The sequence below is a fragment of the Oncorhynchus keta genome, unplaced genomic scaffold (assembly GCF_023373465.1).
Source record: "Oncorhynchus keta strain PuntledgeMale-10-30-2019 unplaced genomic scaffold, Oket_V2 Un_contig_929_pilon_pilon, whole genome shotgun sequence".
In the NCBI taxonomy this organism is placed as follows: domain Eukaryota; kingdom Metazoa; phylum Chordata; class Actinopteri; order Salmoniformes; family Salmonidae; genus Oncorhynchus; species Oncorhynchus keta.
Genome location: NW_026290470.1, coordinates 69,088 through 89,454, shown reverse-complemented (window position 1 = coordinate 89,454; position 20,367 = coordinate 69,088). Strand labels below are relative to the sequence as shown.

Below are 20,367 nucleotides of genomic sequence, written 5' to 3'. Positions count from 1 at the left end.
ATGGTGAGAGGTTAGTATGTTTTGTTGTAGCCTCTGTTATTGGTAATGGTGAGAGGTCAGCATGTTTTGTTGTCGTCTCTGTTATTGGTAATGGTGAGAGGTTAGCATGTTTTGTTGTCGTCTCTGTTATTGGTAATGGTGAGAGGTTAGCATGTTTTGTTGTAGTCTCTGTTATTGGTAATGGTGAGAGGTTAGCATGTTTTGTTGTAGTCTCTGTTATTGGTAATGGTGAGAGGTTAGCATGTTTTGTTGTAGTCTCTGTTATTGGTAATGGTGAGTGGTTAGCATGTTTTGTTGTAGCCTCTGTTATTGGTAATGGTGAGAGGTCAGCATGTTTTGTTGTCGTCTCTGTTATTGGTAATGGTGAGAGGTTAGTATGTTTTGTTGTGGTCTCTGTTATTGGTAATGGTGAGAGGTTAGCATGTTTTGTTGTAGCCTCTGTTATTGGTAATGGTGAGAGGTCAGCATGTTTTGTTGTCGTCTCTGTTATTGGTAATGGTGAGAGGTCAGCATGTTTTGTTGTCGTCTCTGTTATTGGTAATGGTGAGAGGTTAGCATGTTTTGTTGTAGCCTCTGTTATTGGTAATGGTGAGAGGTTAGCATGTTTTGTTGTAGCCTCTGTTATTGGTAATGGTGAGAGGTTAGCATGTTTTGTTGTAGTCTCTGTTATTGGTAGTGGTGAGAGGTTAGCATGTTTTGTTGTAGCCTCTGTTATTGGTAATGGTGAGAGGTTAGCATGTTTTGTTGTAGCCTCTGTTATTGGTAATGGTGAGAGGTTAGAATGTTTTGTTGTTGCCTCTGTTATTGGTAATGGTGAGTGGTTAGCATGTTTTGTTGTCGTCTCTGTTATTGGTAATGGTGAGTGGTTAGCATGTTTTGTTGTCGTCTCTGTTATTGGTAATGGTGAGAGGTTAGCATGTTTTGTTGTAGTCTCTGTTATTGGTAATGGTGAGTGGTTAGCATGTTTTGTTGTCGTCTCTGTTATTGGTAATGGTGATTGTTGTAGCCTCTGTTATTGGTAATGGTGAGAGGTTAGCATGTTTTGTTGTAGTCTCTGTTATTGGTAGTGGTGAGAGGTTAGCATGTTTTGTTGTAGCCTCTGTTATTGGTAATGGTGAGAGGTTAGCATGTTTTGTTGTAGCCTCTGTTATTGGTAATGGTGAGAGGTTAGAATGTTTTGTTGTCGTCTCTGTTATTGGTAATGGTGAGTGGTTAGCATGTTTTGTTGTCGTCTCTGTTATTGGTAATGGTGAGAGGTTAGCATGTTTTGTTGTAGTCTCTGTTATTGGTAATGGTGAGAGGTTAGCATGTTTTGTTGTAGCCTCTGTTATTGGTAATGGTGAGAGGTTAGAATGTTTTGTTGTCGTCTCTGTTATTGGTAATGGTGAGTGGTTAGCATGTTTTGTTGTCGTCTCTGTTATTGGTAATGGTGAGAGGTTAGCATGTTTTGTTGTAGTCTCTGTTATTGGTAATGGTGAGAGGTTAGCATGTTTTGTTGTAGTCTCTGTTATTGGTAATGGTGAGAGGTTAGCATGTTTTGTTGTAGTCTCTGTTATTGGTAATGGTGAGTGGTTAGCATGTTTTGTTGTAGCCTCTGTTATTGGTAATGGTGAGAGGTCAGCATGTTTTGTTGTCGTCTCTGTTATTGGTAATGGTGAGAGGTTAGTATGTTTTGTTGTGGTCTCTGTTATTGGTAATGGTGAGAGGTTAGCATGTTTTGTTGTAGCCTCTGTTATTGGTAATGGTGAGAGGTCAGCATGTTTTGTTGTCGTCTCTGTTATTGGTAATGGTGAGAGGTCAGCATGTTTTGTTGTCGTCTCTGTTATTGGTAATGGTGAGAGTTTAGCATGTTTTGTTGTAGCCTCTGTTATTGGTAATGGTGAGAGGTTAGCATGTTTTGTTGTAGCCTCTGTTATTGGTAATGGTGAGAGGTTAGCATGTTTTGTTGTAGTCTCTGTTATTGGTAGTGGTGAGAGGTTAGCATGTTTTGTTGTAGCCTCTGTTATTGGTAATGGTGAGAGGTTAGCATGTTTTGTTGTAGCCTCTGTTATTGGTAATGGTGAGAGGTTAGCATGTTTTGTTGTCATCTCTGTTATTGGTAATGGTGAGAGGTTAGCATGTTTTGTTGTAGCCTCTGTTATTGGTAATGGTGAGAGGTTAGCATGTTTTGTTGTAGCCTCTGTTATTGGTAATGGTGAGTGGTTAGCATGTTTTGTTGTCGTCTCTGTAACTCTCTTACGTATTATTATACATGATTCATGGCACCATCACTATTCATTTAATAGTGTTTAGAAACATGTTATCTACTCACTTTGACAGAACATTTCTCCAGTCATCGCCACCATTTTAATGGGCAAACATAACCAAAACACAACCAAAACAAAATGCAAATGCAATCAACGAGTTTGAGTCACAATGTAATGTAGTCATATGGCTGGCATATTGTTCTCAATTTCCGCCTGAAGACATACCCTAATCTAACTGCCTGTAGCTCAGCCCCAAAGGCAAGGATATGCATATTCTAGGTATCATTTGAATGGAAACATTCTGAAGTTTGTGGAAATGTTAATTGAATGTAGGAGAATATAACACAGTAGATCTGGTGGAAGAAAAGAGAATACGTTTTCTGTTTTTTATTGTTGTAGTATCATATTTCACATGTACTAGAATAGCCACACAGTCAGACAGGATGCTGGAGATAATTTTGATGGATAACACAAGAGGGCAACTGTAGGTGTGCAAAGTTTCAGACTGATAACTTCAGGGATGGGTGAGCTACATGACATTTAGCATGAAGTCACCCAGGTGTCCCACACAAGTTGTCCAAATGTACCCAAGTGGCCGAATTAGTGAAATGACCTATAACTATATACAACAGTGCAAATAACTATAAACAACATATCAAAAAGCAATTCTAACACACACATTTATTTTATAAATTTTTTTTTTAAAATGTTAGAAAAAAAAACATTTTAAAAAACAGGGGTAGACCCTTTGGAAGTCCTCTACACAATATTTTTCTGCCTGTGCCATGTCCCATAGCAGTCTCTTTCTGATGTAAAGCAGAGGCAAACTGAACAAGTGGTGCAGGTGATGGGGGACTTCATGCGACACAGAACACAACGATGCCTCCATGCTGTGCCCTTTTGGCTCTGAGGCACAGCTATGCCTGCAGTACTAAACTGTGGCATATGAACACCACTGGAAAGATATTTGAAAGAAAGATATTTGTATTGTATGAGCCTTTTAATATCACATAAAATAAACAGATATGTATTGTATAGACCAGAGGGAACAGTCACTAAGGTGAAGTGCTGTTACATTCAACTCTGGCCATTGTTGTGGTCCTGCCCTCCCCCCACAGCACCCAATGTCTATTTCATATGGAAATGGGGAGGAGTAAGCAGGCGCAGTGGCCATGTGTGTGTTTGCTGTTCTACTCCATTTGAATACAAAATGGAAAATATATATACACACACACACTATAGCCAATGTGTACTTTACACATTTCATTGCAAATTGCAAAAAATGTATATACAGTAAATATATCCCCCCCCCCAAAAAAAAATTTATATTTATATTTCCTAAACGTCACTTACCCGTCCAGAAGTGTGTCCTGTCCTTGCAGAATCAATGTTTGAATCATAACACTCAAAGATTCCTCAAACAGAAAATCTGTCTCGCTTTCCCGATCAATCTCTTCTATAATCTGGTTCAAATCTGTATACTTACTTTGTCTTCACTTTTCCTGATTTATTTGCCTTGATGTCTTCAATGAAATGAAATCATTGAAAATACACTTTTCCAAAACACTGCTGTGCGTAACAAGTGTGAGTGCAACTACTCTGATGGTCAATGGCTAAAATGAAGTTCGTTACGCGTGCGTTTACAAAACAAGGGACAGTGGTCCAACCATTACCATCACATACTGGCGTTTACCTCAGCTCATTGGCTATCTACCCAGCTAGATTTCAAGAAGATCAGTGGTCATTGGGCAGAAATACAGTCAATCAACGAAGCTTCGCTAATATTATTGGTGCGCAAAGAAGCCATTGCTCGTTGTCTTCAAATCAGTTCACTTCGGTCAATATTCCCAGCAAAAAAAACAATCAAGTCTGGCTGTGTTGCAAACATCAAGAGGATTGCAAAGAAACCAACTATGACTAGATAAACAATTGTTTAGTGTAATTACATTGAATTACGTTACGCTCCGTAAAAAGTTGATAGAGATGGAATTCAAACGGTTTAAAAAATGTTTTGTTTTAAAAATTGATTTTATCAAAGAAAACGGCACTTCATTTGATCACTGGGACCCCCAGGAAGAGAAATAAGAGCAAGATATCAGAATGTAAGTCATAATTTTACCTTCAGATGTGAATGTGTCAAAACTGTCATGGCGGAAAATGTTTGTGGTTGTTGCTCGCTCTTCTCAAACAAAAGCATGCTATTTGTTCTCTGTAATAGCTATTTTAAATTGGAAAACGTAGTTTGATTACCAAGATCCCAATCTTTTGAAGGATGTAAGACACTTGTTTAATGTTACGACGTTGTATTTTTAGTTGTAACTCTGAGATTTCCCCTGATGTTGATCCCTGTACCTGATCACAGCCATAAGAGGTTTTAAAGGAATATCAGAACAAACACTCAACACTCAACAAACACTCAACTTTTGACTAATTTAATACACTATGAGTTAATATGTCAGAATAGTAATGACTTCTTCAAATGGGGGGACTAGATACATAAAGTGCTTTTATTTCTAAACAGTGAAACAGATATGTATTAAAATACCCTCAAATAAAGGTGACATTATAGACTGTCACCTCATATGAAACATTTGATCTGAAATCTAAAATGTTGGAGTATAGAGACACATTTAAAATGTCAGCTTCACTGTCTAAATAGATATGATGTGGACTGTATACTCAATACAATCTAAATCTGATACCTCACTGTCTAAATAGATATGGTGTGGACTGTATACTTAATACAATCTAAATCTGATACCTCACTGTCTAAATAGATATGGTGTGGACTGTATACTCAATACAATCTAAATCTGATACCTCACTGTCTAAATAGATATGGTGTGGACTGTATACTCAATACAATCTAAATCTGATACCTCACTGTCTAAATAGATATGGTGTGGACTGTATACTCAATACAATCTAAATCTGATACTCACTGTCTAAATAGATATGGTGTGGACTGTATACTCAATACAATCTAAATCTGATACTTCACTGTCTAAATAGATATGGTGTGGACTGTATACTCAATACAATCTAAATCTGATTCCTCACTGTCTAAATAGATATGGTGTGGACTGTATACTCAATACAATCTAAATCTGATACCTCACTGTCTAAATAGATATGGTGTGGACTGTATACTCAATACAATCTAAATCTGATACCTCACTGTCTAAATAGATATGGTGTGGGACTGTATACTCAATACAATCTAAATCTGATACCTCACTGTCTAAATAGATATGGTGTGGACTGTATACTCAATACAATCTAAATCTGATACCTCACTGTCTAAATAGATATGGTGTGGACTGTATACTCAATACAATCTAAATCTGATACCTCACTGTCTAAATAGATATGGTGTGGACTGTATACTCAATACAATCTAAATCTGATACCTCACTGTCTAAATAGATATGGTGTGGACTGTATACTCAATACAATCTAAATCTGATACCTCACTGTCTAAATAGATATGGTGTGGACTGTATACTCAATACAATCTAAATCTGATACCACACTGTCTAAATAGATATGGTGTGGACTGTATACTCAATACAATCTAAATCTGATACCTCACTGTCTAAATAGATATGGTGTGGACTGTATACTCAATACAATCTAAATCTGATACCTCACTGTCTAAATAGATATGGTGTGGACTGTATACTCAATACAATCTAAATCTGATACCTCACTGTCTAAATAGATATGGTGTGGACTGTATACTCAATACAATCTAAATCTGATTCCTCACTGTCTAAATAGATATGGTGTGGACTGTATACTCAATACAATCTAAATCTGATACCTCACTGTCTAAATAGATATGGTGTGGACTGTATACTCAATACAATCTAAATCTGATACCTCACTGTCTAAATAGATATGGTGTGGACTGTATACTTAATACAATCTAAATCTGATACCTCACTGTCTAAATAGATATGGTGTGGACTGTATACTCAATACAATCTAAATCTGATACCTCACTGTCTAAATAGATATGGTGTGGACTGTATACTCAATACAATCTATATCTGATACCTCACTGTCTAAATAGATATGGTGTGGACTGTATACTCAATACAATCTATATCTGATACCTCACTGTCTAAATAGATATGGTGTGGACTGTATACTCAATACAATCTAAATCTGATACTCACTGTCTAAATAGATATGGTGTGGACTGTATACTCAATACAATCTAAATCTGATACTCACTGTCTAAATAGATATGGTGTGGACTGTATACTCAATACAATCTAAATCTGATACCTCACTGTCTAAATAGATATGGTGTGGACTGTATACTCAATACAATCTAAATCTGATACCTCACTGTCTAAATAGATATGGTGTGGACTGTATACTCAATACAATCTAAATCTGATACCTCACTGTCTAAATAGATATGGTGTGGACTGTATACTCAATACAATCTAAATCAGATACCTCACTGTCTAAATAGATATGGTGTGGACTGTATACTCAATACAATCTAAATCTGATTCCTCACTGTCTAAATAGATATGGTGTGGACTGTATACTCAATACAATCTAAATCTGATACCTCACTGTCTAAATAGATATGGTGTGGACTGTATACTCAATACAATCTAAATCTGATTCCTCACTGTCTAAATAGATATGGTGTGGACTGTATACTCAATACAATCTAAATCTGATACCTCACTGTCTAAATAGATATGGTGTGGACTGTATACTCAATACAATCTAAATCTGATACCTCACTGTCTAAATAGATATGGTGTGGACTGTATACTCAATACAATCTAAATCTGATACCTCACTGTCTAAATAGATATGGTGTGGACTGTATACTCAATACAATCTAAATCTGATACCTGTCACGTCCTGACCTTAGTTCCTTTTGTATGTCTCTGTTTCATGTTGTACAGGGCGTGAGTTGGGGTGGGCATTCAATGTTTTTTTTTTAGTTCTATGTTTGGCCTGGTATGGTTCTCAATCAGGGGCAGCTGTCAATCGTTATCTGTTTTCCCACTATGGGTTGTGTTGTTTTCTGGTTAGTGTTTGTTGCATCAGAACTGTTCGTTTATAATTTTTCTGTTTTTAGTGTATTCATTCTTTATTAAAATTGTTATGGATATGTCCCACACTGCACTTTGGTCCTCTTTTCCTTCCACCAATGACAATACAATACCTCACTGTCTGTCTTCTGACTGATACTGCTTTTTAAACTGGTCTGGTCAGTCTACTATAATATTTGTACAAGACATGTTTCTCTCTACAAGTAATATTATGATCATTTATAATAATGATAATATAATAATAATGATCTATATATGAATAGTGTCAGGCCTTGGTCTTAGTATTTTGTGTTTTCTTTATTATTTGGTCAGGCAAGGGTGTGACATGGGTTTATGTTGTTGTATTTCGTATTGGGGTTTTTGTATTATTGGGATTGCGGCTGATTTGGGGTGTTGTATGGGCTTGGCTGCCTGAGGCGGTTCTCAATCAGAGTCAGGTGATTCTCGTTGTCTCTGATTGGGAACCGTATTTAGGTAGCCTGGTTTCGCTTTGTATTTCGTGGGCGATTGTTCCTGTCTCTGTGTAGTTTCACCAGATAGGCTGTAGATTAGATTTCACGTTCCGTTTGTTGTTTTGTATTTTTGTATAGTTATTTAATGTGTCACTTTTTCTATTAAAGTCATGAGTAACCACTACGCTGCATTTCGGTCCGACTCTCTTTCTACAAACGAAGAACGCCGTTACAAATAGATATTTTACGAATAGATATGGCAGGTTTCAGGACACTGATGTATCTGATCATGTTGGTAAAAATATAATGGCACTAATTTCACCACCAACAAATATCAGTGTGATTTTAATACGATTTTACTCTTTGTAGGCTGTCAGGCTGTCTAGTCACAGAGGAAGGCTGTGCTTCTCTGGTCTCAGCTCTGAGGTCAAACCCAACACATTATTTGTGTGTGTGTATATCTCTGGACAGTGTGTGTATATTGTGTCTGTATATCTCTGGACAGTGTATGCTTCTCTGAGTAGAGTGTTGGGGGCTATTTTGTAAATGACAACGCAGAAGTCAACGATCAGTTTTACGAAGTTATGTTTGACCGCATGAGTGAAGGAGGCTTTGTTGTGAAATGGGAAGCCGATTCTAGGTTTAATTTTGGATTGGAGATGCTTAATTTTGGATTGGAGATGCTTAATGTGGGTCTGGAAGGAGAGTTTACAGTCTAACCAGACACCTAGGTATTTGTAGTTGTACACATACTCTAAGTCATAACCGTTAAGAGTAATGATGCTGGACGGGCTGGCAGGTGCGGGCAGTGATCGGTTGAACAGCATGCATTTATTTTTACTTGCATTTAAGAGCTGTTGGAGGCCACGGAAGGGGATTTATATGTCATTGAAACTTGTCTGGAGGTTTGTTAGCACAGTGGCCAAGGAAGGGCCAGATGTATACAAAATAGTGTCGTCCGCGTAGAGGTGGATCAGAGAATCACCAGCAGCGATATCATTGATGTATACAGAGAAAAGAGTCGACCCGAGTATTGAACCCTGTGGCACCCCCATAGAGACTGCCAGAGGTCCAGACAACAGGCCCTCTGAATTGACACACTGAACTCTATCAGAGAAGTAGTTGGTGAACGGGGCAGTCATTTGAGAAACCAAGGCTGTTGAGTCTGTCGATAAGAATGTGGTGATTGACAGATACCTCACTGTCTGTTTTTTGACTGAAACTGCTTTTTAAACTGGTTTGGTCAGTCTACTCAAATATTCATACTATACATTTTTCCATCTATGAGCAATATTTTGATAATTTCTAATAATGAGACATTCATTTATTAATAGATATGGCAGGATTCAGGACACTGATATATCTGAATATGTTGAAAATATATACTTCCACTATTTTCACCACCAAAGAATAGCTGTGTGATTTTAATATGATTTGATGCTCTGCAGGCTGTCAGGTTGTCTAGTCACAGAGGAAGGCTGTGCTTCTCTGGTCTCAGCTCTGAGGTCAAACCCCTCACACCTGAGAGAGCTGGACCTGAGCTACAATCACCCAGGAGACTCAGGAGTCAGACTGCTCTCTGCTGGACTGGAGGATCCACACTGCAGACTGGAGAAACTCAAGTATGTAGAGGGTTTATGTCAATGTTCATATCAAATCAAAGTCCATTTGTCATGTGTGCCGAATACAACACCTTACAGTGAAATGCAGGCTCTAACCAAAAGAAAATATAGCGAGGCTATTTTCAGATGCCTGTTAGTCAGGCTTATTGAGGTAGTATGTACATGTAGGTATGGTTAAAGTGACTATGCGTATATGATGAACAGAGAGTAGCATTAGTGTAAAAAGAGGTGTTGGCGGGTGTTGGGACACAATGCAAATAATTTGGTTTCCTGTTCATTAGTCTTATGGCTTTGGGGTAAAACCTGTTGAGAAGCCTTGTCCTAGACGTGGCACTCCGATACCAATTGCCATGCGGTAGTAGAGAGAACAGTCTACGACTGGGGTGGCTGGGGTCTTTGACAATTTTTAGGGCCTTCCTCTGACATTGCCTGGTGTAGAGGACCTGGATGGCAGTGATGTACTGGGCCGTACGCAGTGATGTACTGGGCCGTCCGTACGCACTACCCTCTGAAGTGCCTTGCGGTCGGAGGCTGAGAGAGCAACCGGTCCGGATGCTCTCGATGTTGCAGCTGTAGAACCTTTTGAGGATCTCAGGACCCATGCCAAATCTTTTTAGTTCCTGAGGGGGAATAGGCTTTGTCGTGCCCTCTTCGCGACTGTCTTAGTGTGTTTGGACCATTCTAGTTAGTTTGTTGCTGATGTGGACACAGAGGAACTTGACGCTCTCAACCTGCTCCACTACAGCCCCGTTGATGAGAATGGGTGTGTGCTCGGTGCTCCTTTTCTTATCGTCCACAATCATCTCCTTAGTCCTGGTGACGTCGGTGATCAGGCCTACCACTGTTGTGTCGTCTGCAAACTTAATGATGGTGTTGGAGTCGTGCCTGGCCATGCAGTCGTGGGTGAACAGGGAGTACAGGAGGGGACTGAGCACGCACCCCTGGGGAGCTCCAGTGTTGAGGAACAGCTTGGCAGATGTATTGCTATACCAACCCTCACCAGCTGGGGCGGCCCATCAGGAAGTCCATGATCCAGTTGGAGAGGGAGGTGTTTAGTCCCAGGTTCCTTAGCTTAGTGATGAGCTTTGAGGGTACTATGGGGTTGAACTCTAGTCAATGAATAGTATTCTCATGTAATTGTTCCTTTTGTCCATGTGGGAAAGGGCACTGTGGAGTGCAATAGAGATTGCATCATCTGTGGATCTGTTTGGGCGGTATGCAAATTGGAGTGGGTCTAGGGTTTCTGGGATAATGGTGTTGATGTGAGCCATTACCAGCCTTGCAAAGCACTTCATTGCTACGGGTCTGTAGTAATTTAGGCAGGTTGCCTTTGTGTTCTTGGGCACAGGTGGTCTTTATTTTTTTATTTAATTTTTTAATTTTTTATTTTTTCTATTTTTTACTTATTTAACTAGTTAAATTAGTTTAACTAATGTGGGGTGGCCAGTCCTCTTCTGGCTGTGCCGGGTGGAGATTATAACAGAACATGACCAAGATGTTCAAATGTTCATAAATGACCAGCATGGTCCAATAATAATAAGGCAGAACAGTTGATACTGGAGCAGCAGCACGGCCAGGTGGACTGGGGACAGCAAGGAGTCATCATGTCAGGTAGTCCTTCGGCATGGTCCTAGGGCTCAGGTCCTCCGAGATAGAGAGAATAAGAGAGAGCACACTTAAATTCAGGACACCGAATAGGACAGGAGAAGTACTCCAGTTATAACAAACTGACCCTAGCCCCCCGACACATAAACTACTGCAGCATAAATACTGAAGGCTGATACAGGAGGGGTCAGGAGACACTGTGGCCCCATCCGAGGACAACCCCGGACAGGGCCAAACAGGAAGGATATAACCCCACCCACTTTTGCCAAAGCACAGCCCCCACACCACTAGAGCGATATCATCAAACAACAACTTACCATCCTGAGACAAGACCGAGTATAGCCCGCAAAGATCTCCGCCACAGCACAACGCAAGGGGGGGCACCAACCCAGACAGGAAGATCACATCAGTGACTCAACCCACTCAAGTGATGCACCCCTCCTAGGGACGGTATGAAAGAGCCCCAGTAAGCCAGTGACTCAGCCTCTGTAATAGGGTTAGAGGCAGAGAATCCCAGTGGAAAGAGGGGAACCGGCCAGGCAGAGACAGCAAGGGCGGTTCGTTGCTCAAGAGCCTTTCTGTTCACCTTCCCAATCCTGGGCCAGACTAAACTCAATCATATGACCCACTGAAGAGATGAGTCTTCAGTAAAGACTTAAAGGTTGAGACCGAGTTTGCATTTCTTACATGGGTAGGCAGACCATTCCATAAAAATGGAGCTCTATAGGAGAAAGCCCTGCCTCCAGCTGTTTGCTTAGAAATTCTAGGGACAATTAGGAGGCCTGCGTCTTGTGACCGTAGCGTACGTGTAGGTATGTACGACAGGACCAAATCAGAGAGACAGGTAGTGTGGTGGAAAATCGGTTCAAATATGACGTAATCAAGAACTTTGTGAAAATCAAAATAGACTTTTATTACAACAGTATGACAAGCCTGAGTGGTTATACCATACCACATAAGTCCCTCCCATATGTAAATGAAGTTACATCCCAATCAGTGCATCCTGCTTGTTCAGCCCAATAACGCCCACATCTGCTTTCCGTCAGATTATAATGATGACAAGACCCTTGCTTTGACCTAAAGATAATATACGTCCCTCTATCCTATGGCCTATGCTTTGACCCTGTAATTAGCTCCATCTGTTCCTTTGTATGTGTGTCTTTATTTCGGATCAGCAGACTGTGTGTCTCCTCTAGTTTTAGTGTGTCCAGCTGTCCTGGCGCCCATGTGTCGCCTTCTCTTCATGTGGTTGTCTAAGATCAGCAGACTTATGTGTCTCCCCTGTCATTCCATCAGCATCTCCATGTCCTAAGAATATGTGATTTATGCCTATAATCCATCAGTTGGTCATTTGCCTGACCCCCTCCTTTGTATATCCCTCTGACCTTTGTATGTCCAGCTATTCTAGGTGTCTATGTGTCTCCATTTTTAGTGTTTACAGCTGTCCCATACTCTCATTGCCTTACTCTGGCTTCCTGTCCTATACAATAGATAATGCCTTTTACCAGAATGGCAAATGTACACTATAAGTGTTACATTATTTATTATCTTCCATATATGTACATAATTTCTCCCATAGTAGGAGCAAACCCATGTAATGCTTTGTAGGTTAGCAGTAAAACCTTGTCGCGATACGAAACCTTCAGCCCCGCCCCTTGGCCAGCAGCGGGGTGCTAGAGGTGGTTAGCGTCCCGTTCCCTGGATTGGACAGGGCACTATAGATACTTAAAGGTTATATCGGTATAACCAGGACCGCTCGCGTACCCCTGCCTCTCTTTCTATATCGATACGTTGTCCGCGTGGAGAGGTCTTTAGCCTTGTCACTCACAACGGTCTAGCTCTGGCTGGGATGTGTGAACCCCACGTTTATCCTCTAGACTGTTTGTTTCACCACTAATTGATCCCTGAGTTGTTATGAAGCACTAGGCCTACCAGTCTCTATATGATTTCCCTGTGGTTGAGTATTTCCCCTCTGTGATGTATCTAGTTTAAAGTGTGAAGACATTTAGTCAACTTAGTCTCACTACTCTGCCCGTCGGCTATATATCGCTTGGAAAATAGAACTTAGATAGATCGATAAGACAATTAAATGAATCACTACTGGACACACCTTCCTCCTTGTCTTTTAATGGTAACTCATTCTGTCATAGAGCACTGATCCCCGTTTCCAGTGTCCCGGTAGCAGGGAGTGTCAGAGTTGTTATCTCCCGTGCCGTTAACTGTCTTTGAGAGAACCTTTTACTCGAGACAAAATAAGACTACCGTTTATTTTTGAAAACACTCTGTTTTTTGTCTTTTACAATCAAACACACTTCAAAATACACAATTTGTTACTCGGTCACACACAGCGTTAATCAAAAACATGCAAATTACTTAATGCTCTTTCCAGCCTGGTACAATGATAACACTTATCTCTATATTAAATGCTTATAATAGTTCTTTAATTACCTTTGAGAGATGACGGGGAGACCCACGAGATCAGGAGCAGAGTTTCAATCAGTCAGAGTTCTTTGAGAATTTAGTTAAGTAGCGACTCCCCTCTACTGGCTGAGAGGTTGAACTAGAGTCGGTGGTTTACTAAATTTAGAGATTCAAGTTTGGACTGGATGAGAGGACCCGTTGGTGATCCCTTGCCCCAATGGAATATCAAAGAGTCTGTAACACGCAACGAGGCCGAGGTTCTGAGACACACGCACCTGGTCAATATGCTTACAGGGTCAATTCAGATAACCATAGGTATAAACAAGAGATCAACTAAAGGACTAGAGTGGCCGAGGTTCTGAGACACACACACCTGGTCAATATGCTTACAGGGTCAATTCAGATAACCATAGGTATAAACAAGAGATCACCTAAGGGCCTAGAGTGACTCTCAGTCCCGCTGAACTACCGCAGCGTCCGTGGCACGCGACGAGGCCGAGGTTCTGAGACACACGCACCTGGTCAATATGCTTACAGGGTCAATTCAGATAACCATAGGCATAAACAAGAGATCAACTAAAGGACTAGAGTGACTCTCAGTCCCGCTGAACTACCGCAGCGTCCGTGGCATACGACGAGGCCGAGGTTCTGAGACACACGCACCTGGTCAATATGCGACAAAACAGCTGTTCAATAGTTAAACGGTATATTGGAAAGTCACTTCTCAGATCCAACAAGTTAGAATCTTTAAGTAATTTGAGTCAGGTGGCAATTTACCCGAAGTCAAATGGTTGTCTAAATGAATTCAGAATTCAAGAAGTCAGCGCCAAAGTAATGGCAAATGTCTCTTTATATACCTTTTGATTCTCTGCACCCGATCTGCTGCTCCTCCCATTCCCTCAGAGCAGAGAGGGTGATGACATATCTTACAACAGGAAATACTTTTCTTACAGTGCATATATGGGCCTCTGTTTGTGACAGAGCCCATTACTCTATCAGCAATGAGTCTAACAGCTGTTCCCATTCAGAGGTGTCACTTGAGGCAGAGGGTGATTCTTCCTGACACCAGTCAGGTTCAATAGTTGGTTGGCTTGAATCGTCTTCTGGTGGCTTTGCCCAATCCGGTATTTCAGTAGGCGAGGTCATCTCTGTCTCTACCCTTGGTGGGTAAGACAGGGGAAGAGGACCAGGAGGTAGATCCCTTTGGCGTTTTGCTACAACCTTGAAATCAGCCCTTGCCTTGACAGGAAGCCAGTGTAGGGAGGCTAGCACTGGAGTAATATGATCAACTTTTTTGGTTCTAGTCAGGATTCTAGAAGCCGTATTTACCACAAGTTTATTTAGTGCTTTATCCGGGTAGCTGGAAAGTAGAGCATTGCAGTAGACTAACCTAGAAGTGACAAAAGCATGGATTCATTTTTTCTGCAAAATCTTTGGACAGAAATTTTCTGATTTGTTACGATGTTTCTGCAATGTTACGTAGATGAAAAAAAGCTGTCCTTGAAATGGTCTTGAAATGTTCTTCAAAAGAGAGATCAGGGTCCAGAGTAACGCCGAGGTCCTTCACAGCTTTATTTGAGACGACTGTACAACCATTAAGATTAATTGTCAGATTCAACAGAAGATCTCTTTGTTTCTTGGGACCTAGAACTAGCATCTCTGTTTTGTTCGAGTTTAAAAGTAGAAAGTTTGCAGCCATCCACTTCCTTATGTCTGGAACACATGAAGACAAACATTCTTACCACCACTTGGACAAAGATATATGCTGTGTGTGTGTGTGTGTGTGTGTGTGTGTGTGTGTGTGTGTGTGTGTGTGTGTGTGTGTGTGTGTGTGTGTGTGTGTGTGTGTGTGTGTGTGTGTGTGTGTGTATCCCTCAATGACTGTCTATTCTTCTGCTTACCGCTACAGTGTGGAACATGGTGGAGAGGACAGAATGAAACCTGGGCTTAGAAAATGTGAGTGTTGACTGCTGTGAAGAATATGACTAAGAATAAGTCTTAATTCAAGTTAAGTCAAAGTCAAAGACCACCATCATTACTTACTTGGTCATATTAAATATCAGCTGTAGTTCTACAGAAGCAGAAATCAGGGACACCAAAGTTTACAAAGAGTTGCTTGGACTGTGTGTGTGTGTGTGTGTGTGTGTGTGTGTGTGTGTGTGTGTGTGTGTGTGTGTGTGTGTGTGTGTGTGTGTGTGTGTGTGTGTGTGTGTGTGTGTGTGTGTGTGTGTGTGTGTGTGTGTGTGTGTGTGGTGTCTTAGGGTTACATTAGAAGTGTGTGTGTGTGTGTGTAATTAATGGGAATAAGTGTGTTTTATATTACCATACAGTATAACATATGATCATTCAACAAGTCTCAAGTTACCTCAACTTCTCCTTTTGACACCTAGAAACATCTGCATTAAATTAATTAGTGAAAAGTGAGTTAACATTCTAATGTGAATGATGATGATTTCTAATATTGTGTCTGGTTTCATCCATCAGATGTCTGTGATCTCACACTGGACCTAAACACAGTAAACAGACGCCTCTCTCTGTCTGAGGAGAACAGAAAGGTGACATGTCTGAGAGAGAAGCAGCCGTATCCTGATCACCCAGAGAGATTTGAGGGCTGGAGACAGGTGCTGTGTAGAGAGGGTCTGACTGGCCGCTGTTACTGGGAGGTAGAGTGGAGTGGGAGCAGGACTGTTATAGGAGTGACATATAAAGGAATCAGCAGAAGAGGAAAGGTTAATGACTGTGGTCTTGGATGTAATAACAAGTCCTGGAGTCTGGACTGCTATGACAACCGTTACTCTGCCTATCACAATCATAATCCCTCTACCATAGACGTCCGCCCCTCCAGCTCCCACAGAGTAGGAGTGTATCTGGACTGGCCAGCCGGCACTCTGTCCTTCTATAGAGCCTCCTCTGACACACTGACCCACCTGATCACATTCACCTCCACATTCACTGAGCCCCTCTATCCAGGGTTTGGGGTTTGGGATGATGGCGACTCTGTGTCATTGAAATAAAAACCCACACACACACACACACACACATACAGACTGGACAAACACACACACATGCACACACACATTGGACGCACACACACCCTGGACACATGGACACACACACACACACATTGGACACACAAACACACACACACACAATGGACACACACATACACATTGAATTCACAAACCCTGGACACACACACACACACACACACACACACACACACACACACACACACACACACACACACACTGGACACACACACACACACACACAAATGGACAAACACACAAACCCTGGACACACACACAAGCACACATATTGGACACACACACACACCCTGGACACACACACAAGCACACATATTGGACACATACACACACATGCTGGACACACACACACACTGGACACATGCACACTGGACACACACTGGGCACACACACACACTGGACACATGCACACTGGACACACACACACACACACACACACACACACACACACACACACACACACACACACACACACACACTGGACTCACACACACACACACACACACACACACTGGACTCACACACACACACACACACTGGACACACACATGCACACACACTGGACACACACTTACACTGAACACACACACACTGGACACACACACACACTGGACACACACACACACACACACACACACACACACTGGACACACACACACACACTGGACACACACACACTGGACACACACACACGCACACACACACTGGACACACACACACTGGACACACACACACTGGACTCACACACACACACACACACACTGGACACACACACACTGGACACACACACACTGGACACACACACCCAAAACAGCATGCGTTCTTTCCACAAGACTCCCAGTGTGACGTTATGAGTTACATTAAAGTAACATTCTCAGAACATACTGCACTTGTTTTATACTGTTTAGATGCATCCTCTGTTTATCATCTTGTTTTATACTGTTTTAGATGGATCCTCTGTTTATCATCTTGTTTTATACTGTTTTAGATGGATCCTCTGTTTATCATCTTGTTTTATACTGTTTTAGATGGATCCTCTGTTTATCATCTTGTTTTATACTGTTTTAGATGGATCCTCTGTTTATCATCTTGTTTTATACTGTTTTAGATGGATCCTCTGTTTATCATCTTGTTTTATACTGTTTTAGATGGATTCTCTGTTTATCATCTTGTTTTATACTGTTTTAGATGGATCCTCTGTTTATCATCTTGTTTTATTCTGTTTTAGATGGATTCTCTGTTTATCATCTTGTTTTATACTGTTTTAGATGGATCCTCTGTTTATCATCTTGTTTTATACTGTTTTAGATGGATTCTCTGTTTATCATCTTGTTTTATACTGTTTTAGATGGATCCTCTGTTTATCATCTTTTTTTATACTGTTTTAGATGGATCCTCTGTTTATCATCTTGTTTTATACTGTTTTAGATGGATCCTCTGTTTATCATCTTGTTTTATACTGTTTTAGATGGATCCTCTGTTTATCATCTTGTTTTATACTGTTTTAGATGGATTCTCTGTTTATCATCTTGTTTTATACTGTTTTAGATGGATCCTCTGTTTATCATCTTGTTTTATACTGTTTTAGATGGATTCTCTGTTTATCATCTTGTTTTATACTGTTTTAGATGGATCCTCTGTTTATCATCTTGTTTTATACTGTTTTAGATGGATCCTCTGTTTATCATCTTGTTTTCTACTGTTTTAGATGGATTCTCTGTTTATCATCTTGTTTTAGATGGATTCTCTGTTTATCATCTTGTTTTATACTGTTTTAGATGGATCCTCTGTTTATCATCTTGTTTTATACTGTTTTAGATGGATCCTCTGTTTATCATCTTGTTTTATACTGTTTTAGATGGATTCTCTGTTTATCATCTTGTTTTATACTGTTTTAGATGGATCCTCTGTTTATCATCTTGTTTTATACTGTTTTAGATGGATTCTCTGTTTATCATCTTGTTTTATACTGTTTTAGATGGATCCTCTGTTTATCATCTTGACCCAAAATAAAATGTAACATTTGACATTGTATTTTCTGTATCTTACTATATTGAAACCCCAAAATAAAAACAGTGTTATTGAACATCTCCCCTACAGCTGTAAACAAAGACTCTAGTATCTCAGAGAGGCTTTATCCTCTCACACTCCATCAAACAGTGAAACATTGTTTCTCTTGTATTACATAAAGGACATCTACCTCCAACATCTGAGTTAATGACAGAAACAAAAGCATTAACTACAATGATGCCATGTATCACCCCCCATTACATATCACCAGTCCCCTTTAGTAACGGTGGCTTGTACAGTTGTCTCCATGCTGGCTTTACCTTGTCATATTGGGTCTAATCCTTAGTCTTGGAAATGGGGCGTCTTCATCTTGTCTTTTTGTAGTAACTCTTGAGCATAATCCACTCTTCTGCTGACAGAGCCTTCCTGCAACTTTCCAGCAGTTTTTCTACAGTCCTTTCTGAACCCCCCCCTCCCCCCAAATGTTCAGCCACCCGTCCTCCATCCATTAATGTGGGCCCGGCCATGTCCATTAACTTCCTGAGGGTGATGATTCTGCCCTTCTTTATCTTGGTGATATGTGGAACAGTTTCAGTTGTACAGTCCAGTCCTGCCCCAAACACCAGAGGTTCCTCCAGCAGCATCTTGGTGATATGTGGAACAGTTTCAGTTGTACAGTCCAGTCTTGCCCCAAATACCAGAGGTTCCTCCAGCAGCATCTTGGTGATATGTGGAACAGTTTCAGTTGTACAGTCCAGTCTTGCCCCAAACACCAGAGGTTCCTCCAGCAGCCAATGCACTGACTCAGCCTTAGTGTGTCTGGACACCTTCATTATACTCCAAACCCTAAGAAGGCCTCTGTAAAATGGAGGTACTCCATCCCTAGAAATCTGGAAACTGTCAACCAAAAATAAAGCCTTCTTTAACTCTAATCCCGCGACCTGCTGTAATACCAGACCTGCCACCCCTCTCCACACCACATGTTTCTGTCCATAAAGCAACCTTTGAATAAACTGAAACCGGAAAGCAGCAGCCCTACTAGCAACATGTATAAGACCTTGTCCCCCCTCTTTTGACAAATACAAAACATTTTGTGGAACCCAAATATTTATCCTCAAAAAATCTACAATACTTGCCTTATATCTTGGTCAGAAGGCCAGACGAGGCTCTAAACATGACAACCGATACCGCAGTGCAGAGGAAACATACAAGATATCAGCCAACACCATCTCCTCATCCTCCCTTCCACCATTCCAACCCCCCCTGGCAAAGCCATGATCCATCCAGACCATTTCTCAAATCTGTAAAGCACAACTTCTTTCCAGATGTACCTTTGCAGAGGATATTCCCTTAACTTCTTGAGACTATATTAATATTTTGATGTTTGGATGAAAACTAGCCCAAATGAAACTGCCTAAAATCCAACCAGGAAGTGCAGTTATTTTCAAACCTCTGTTCCATTGCATGCCTACCCTCCATTTAAAGGGATATCAACCAGATTCCTTTCCCTACGGCTTCCACAAGGTGTAGACATAATTTCAGGCCTTTATTCTGAAAAATGAGCTAGAATAATCACATTGCGTCAGTGGATGGCTGGGTGTCCCCAGATTTTTGCATGCGCGAGCAACTGGAGCGAGACCTTTTCTCTCTCTTTGCTATTGAAAAGGCTACCGTCCGGTTGAAATATTATCGATTATCGATAAAAACAACCTGATGATTGATTATAAAAAACGTATGACATGTTTCTACGAACTTTCCGGATGATATTTGGATTTTTCGTCCACGAGCCTGTGGATTACTGAACAAAACGCGCCAACCAAATGGAGATTTTTGGATATAAAGAGAATCTTTATTGAACAAAATTAACATTTATTGTG

The 20,367-nt window shown here is 40.8% G+C and overlaps 1 protein-coding gene across 4 annotated transcripts in view; it reads left to right on the top strand.

The window, feature by feature from the left end:
* The window catches only part of LOC118381372 (NLR family CARD domain-containing protein 3-like), a 31,249-nt gene extending 12,677 nt beyond the window's left edge, over positions 1 to 18,572 (top strand). For 3 of the 4 annotated variants that reach the window (XM_052512783.1, XM_052512781.1, XM_052512784.1), the window contains 4 exons: positions 8,155 to 8,211; positions 9,291 to 9,407; positions 15,343 to 15,389; positions 15,918 to 18,572. In XM_052512783.1, coding sequence (XP_052368743.1) covers positions 8,155 to 8,211; positions 9,291 to 9,407; positions 15,343 to 15,389; positions 15,918 to 16,447 — 751 coding nt within the window. In that variant the 3' untranslated portion in view covers positions 16,448 to 18,572. Of the gene's footprint in view, positions 1 to 8,154; positions 8,212 to 9,233; positions 9,408 to 15,342; positions 15,390 to 15,917 lie in introns of all 4 variants that reach the window. The other variant, XM_052512782.1, reaches the window with a different exon arrangement.
* The last annotated feature ends 1,795 nt before the right edge of the window (positions 18,573 to 20,367 follow it).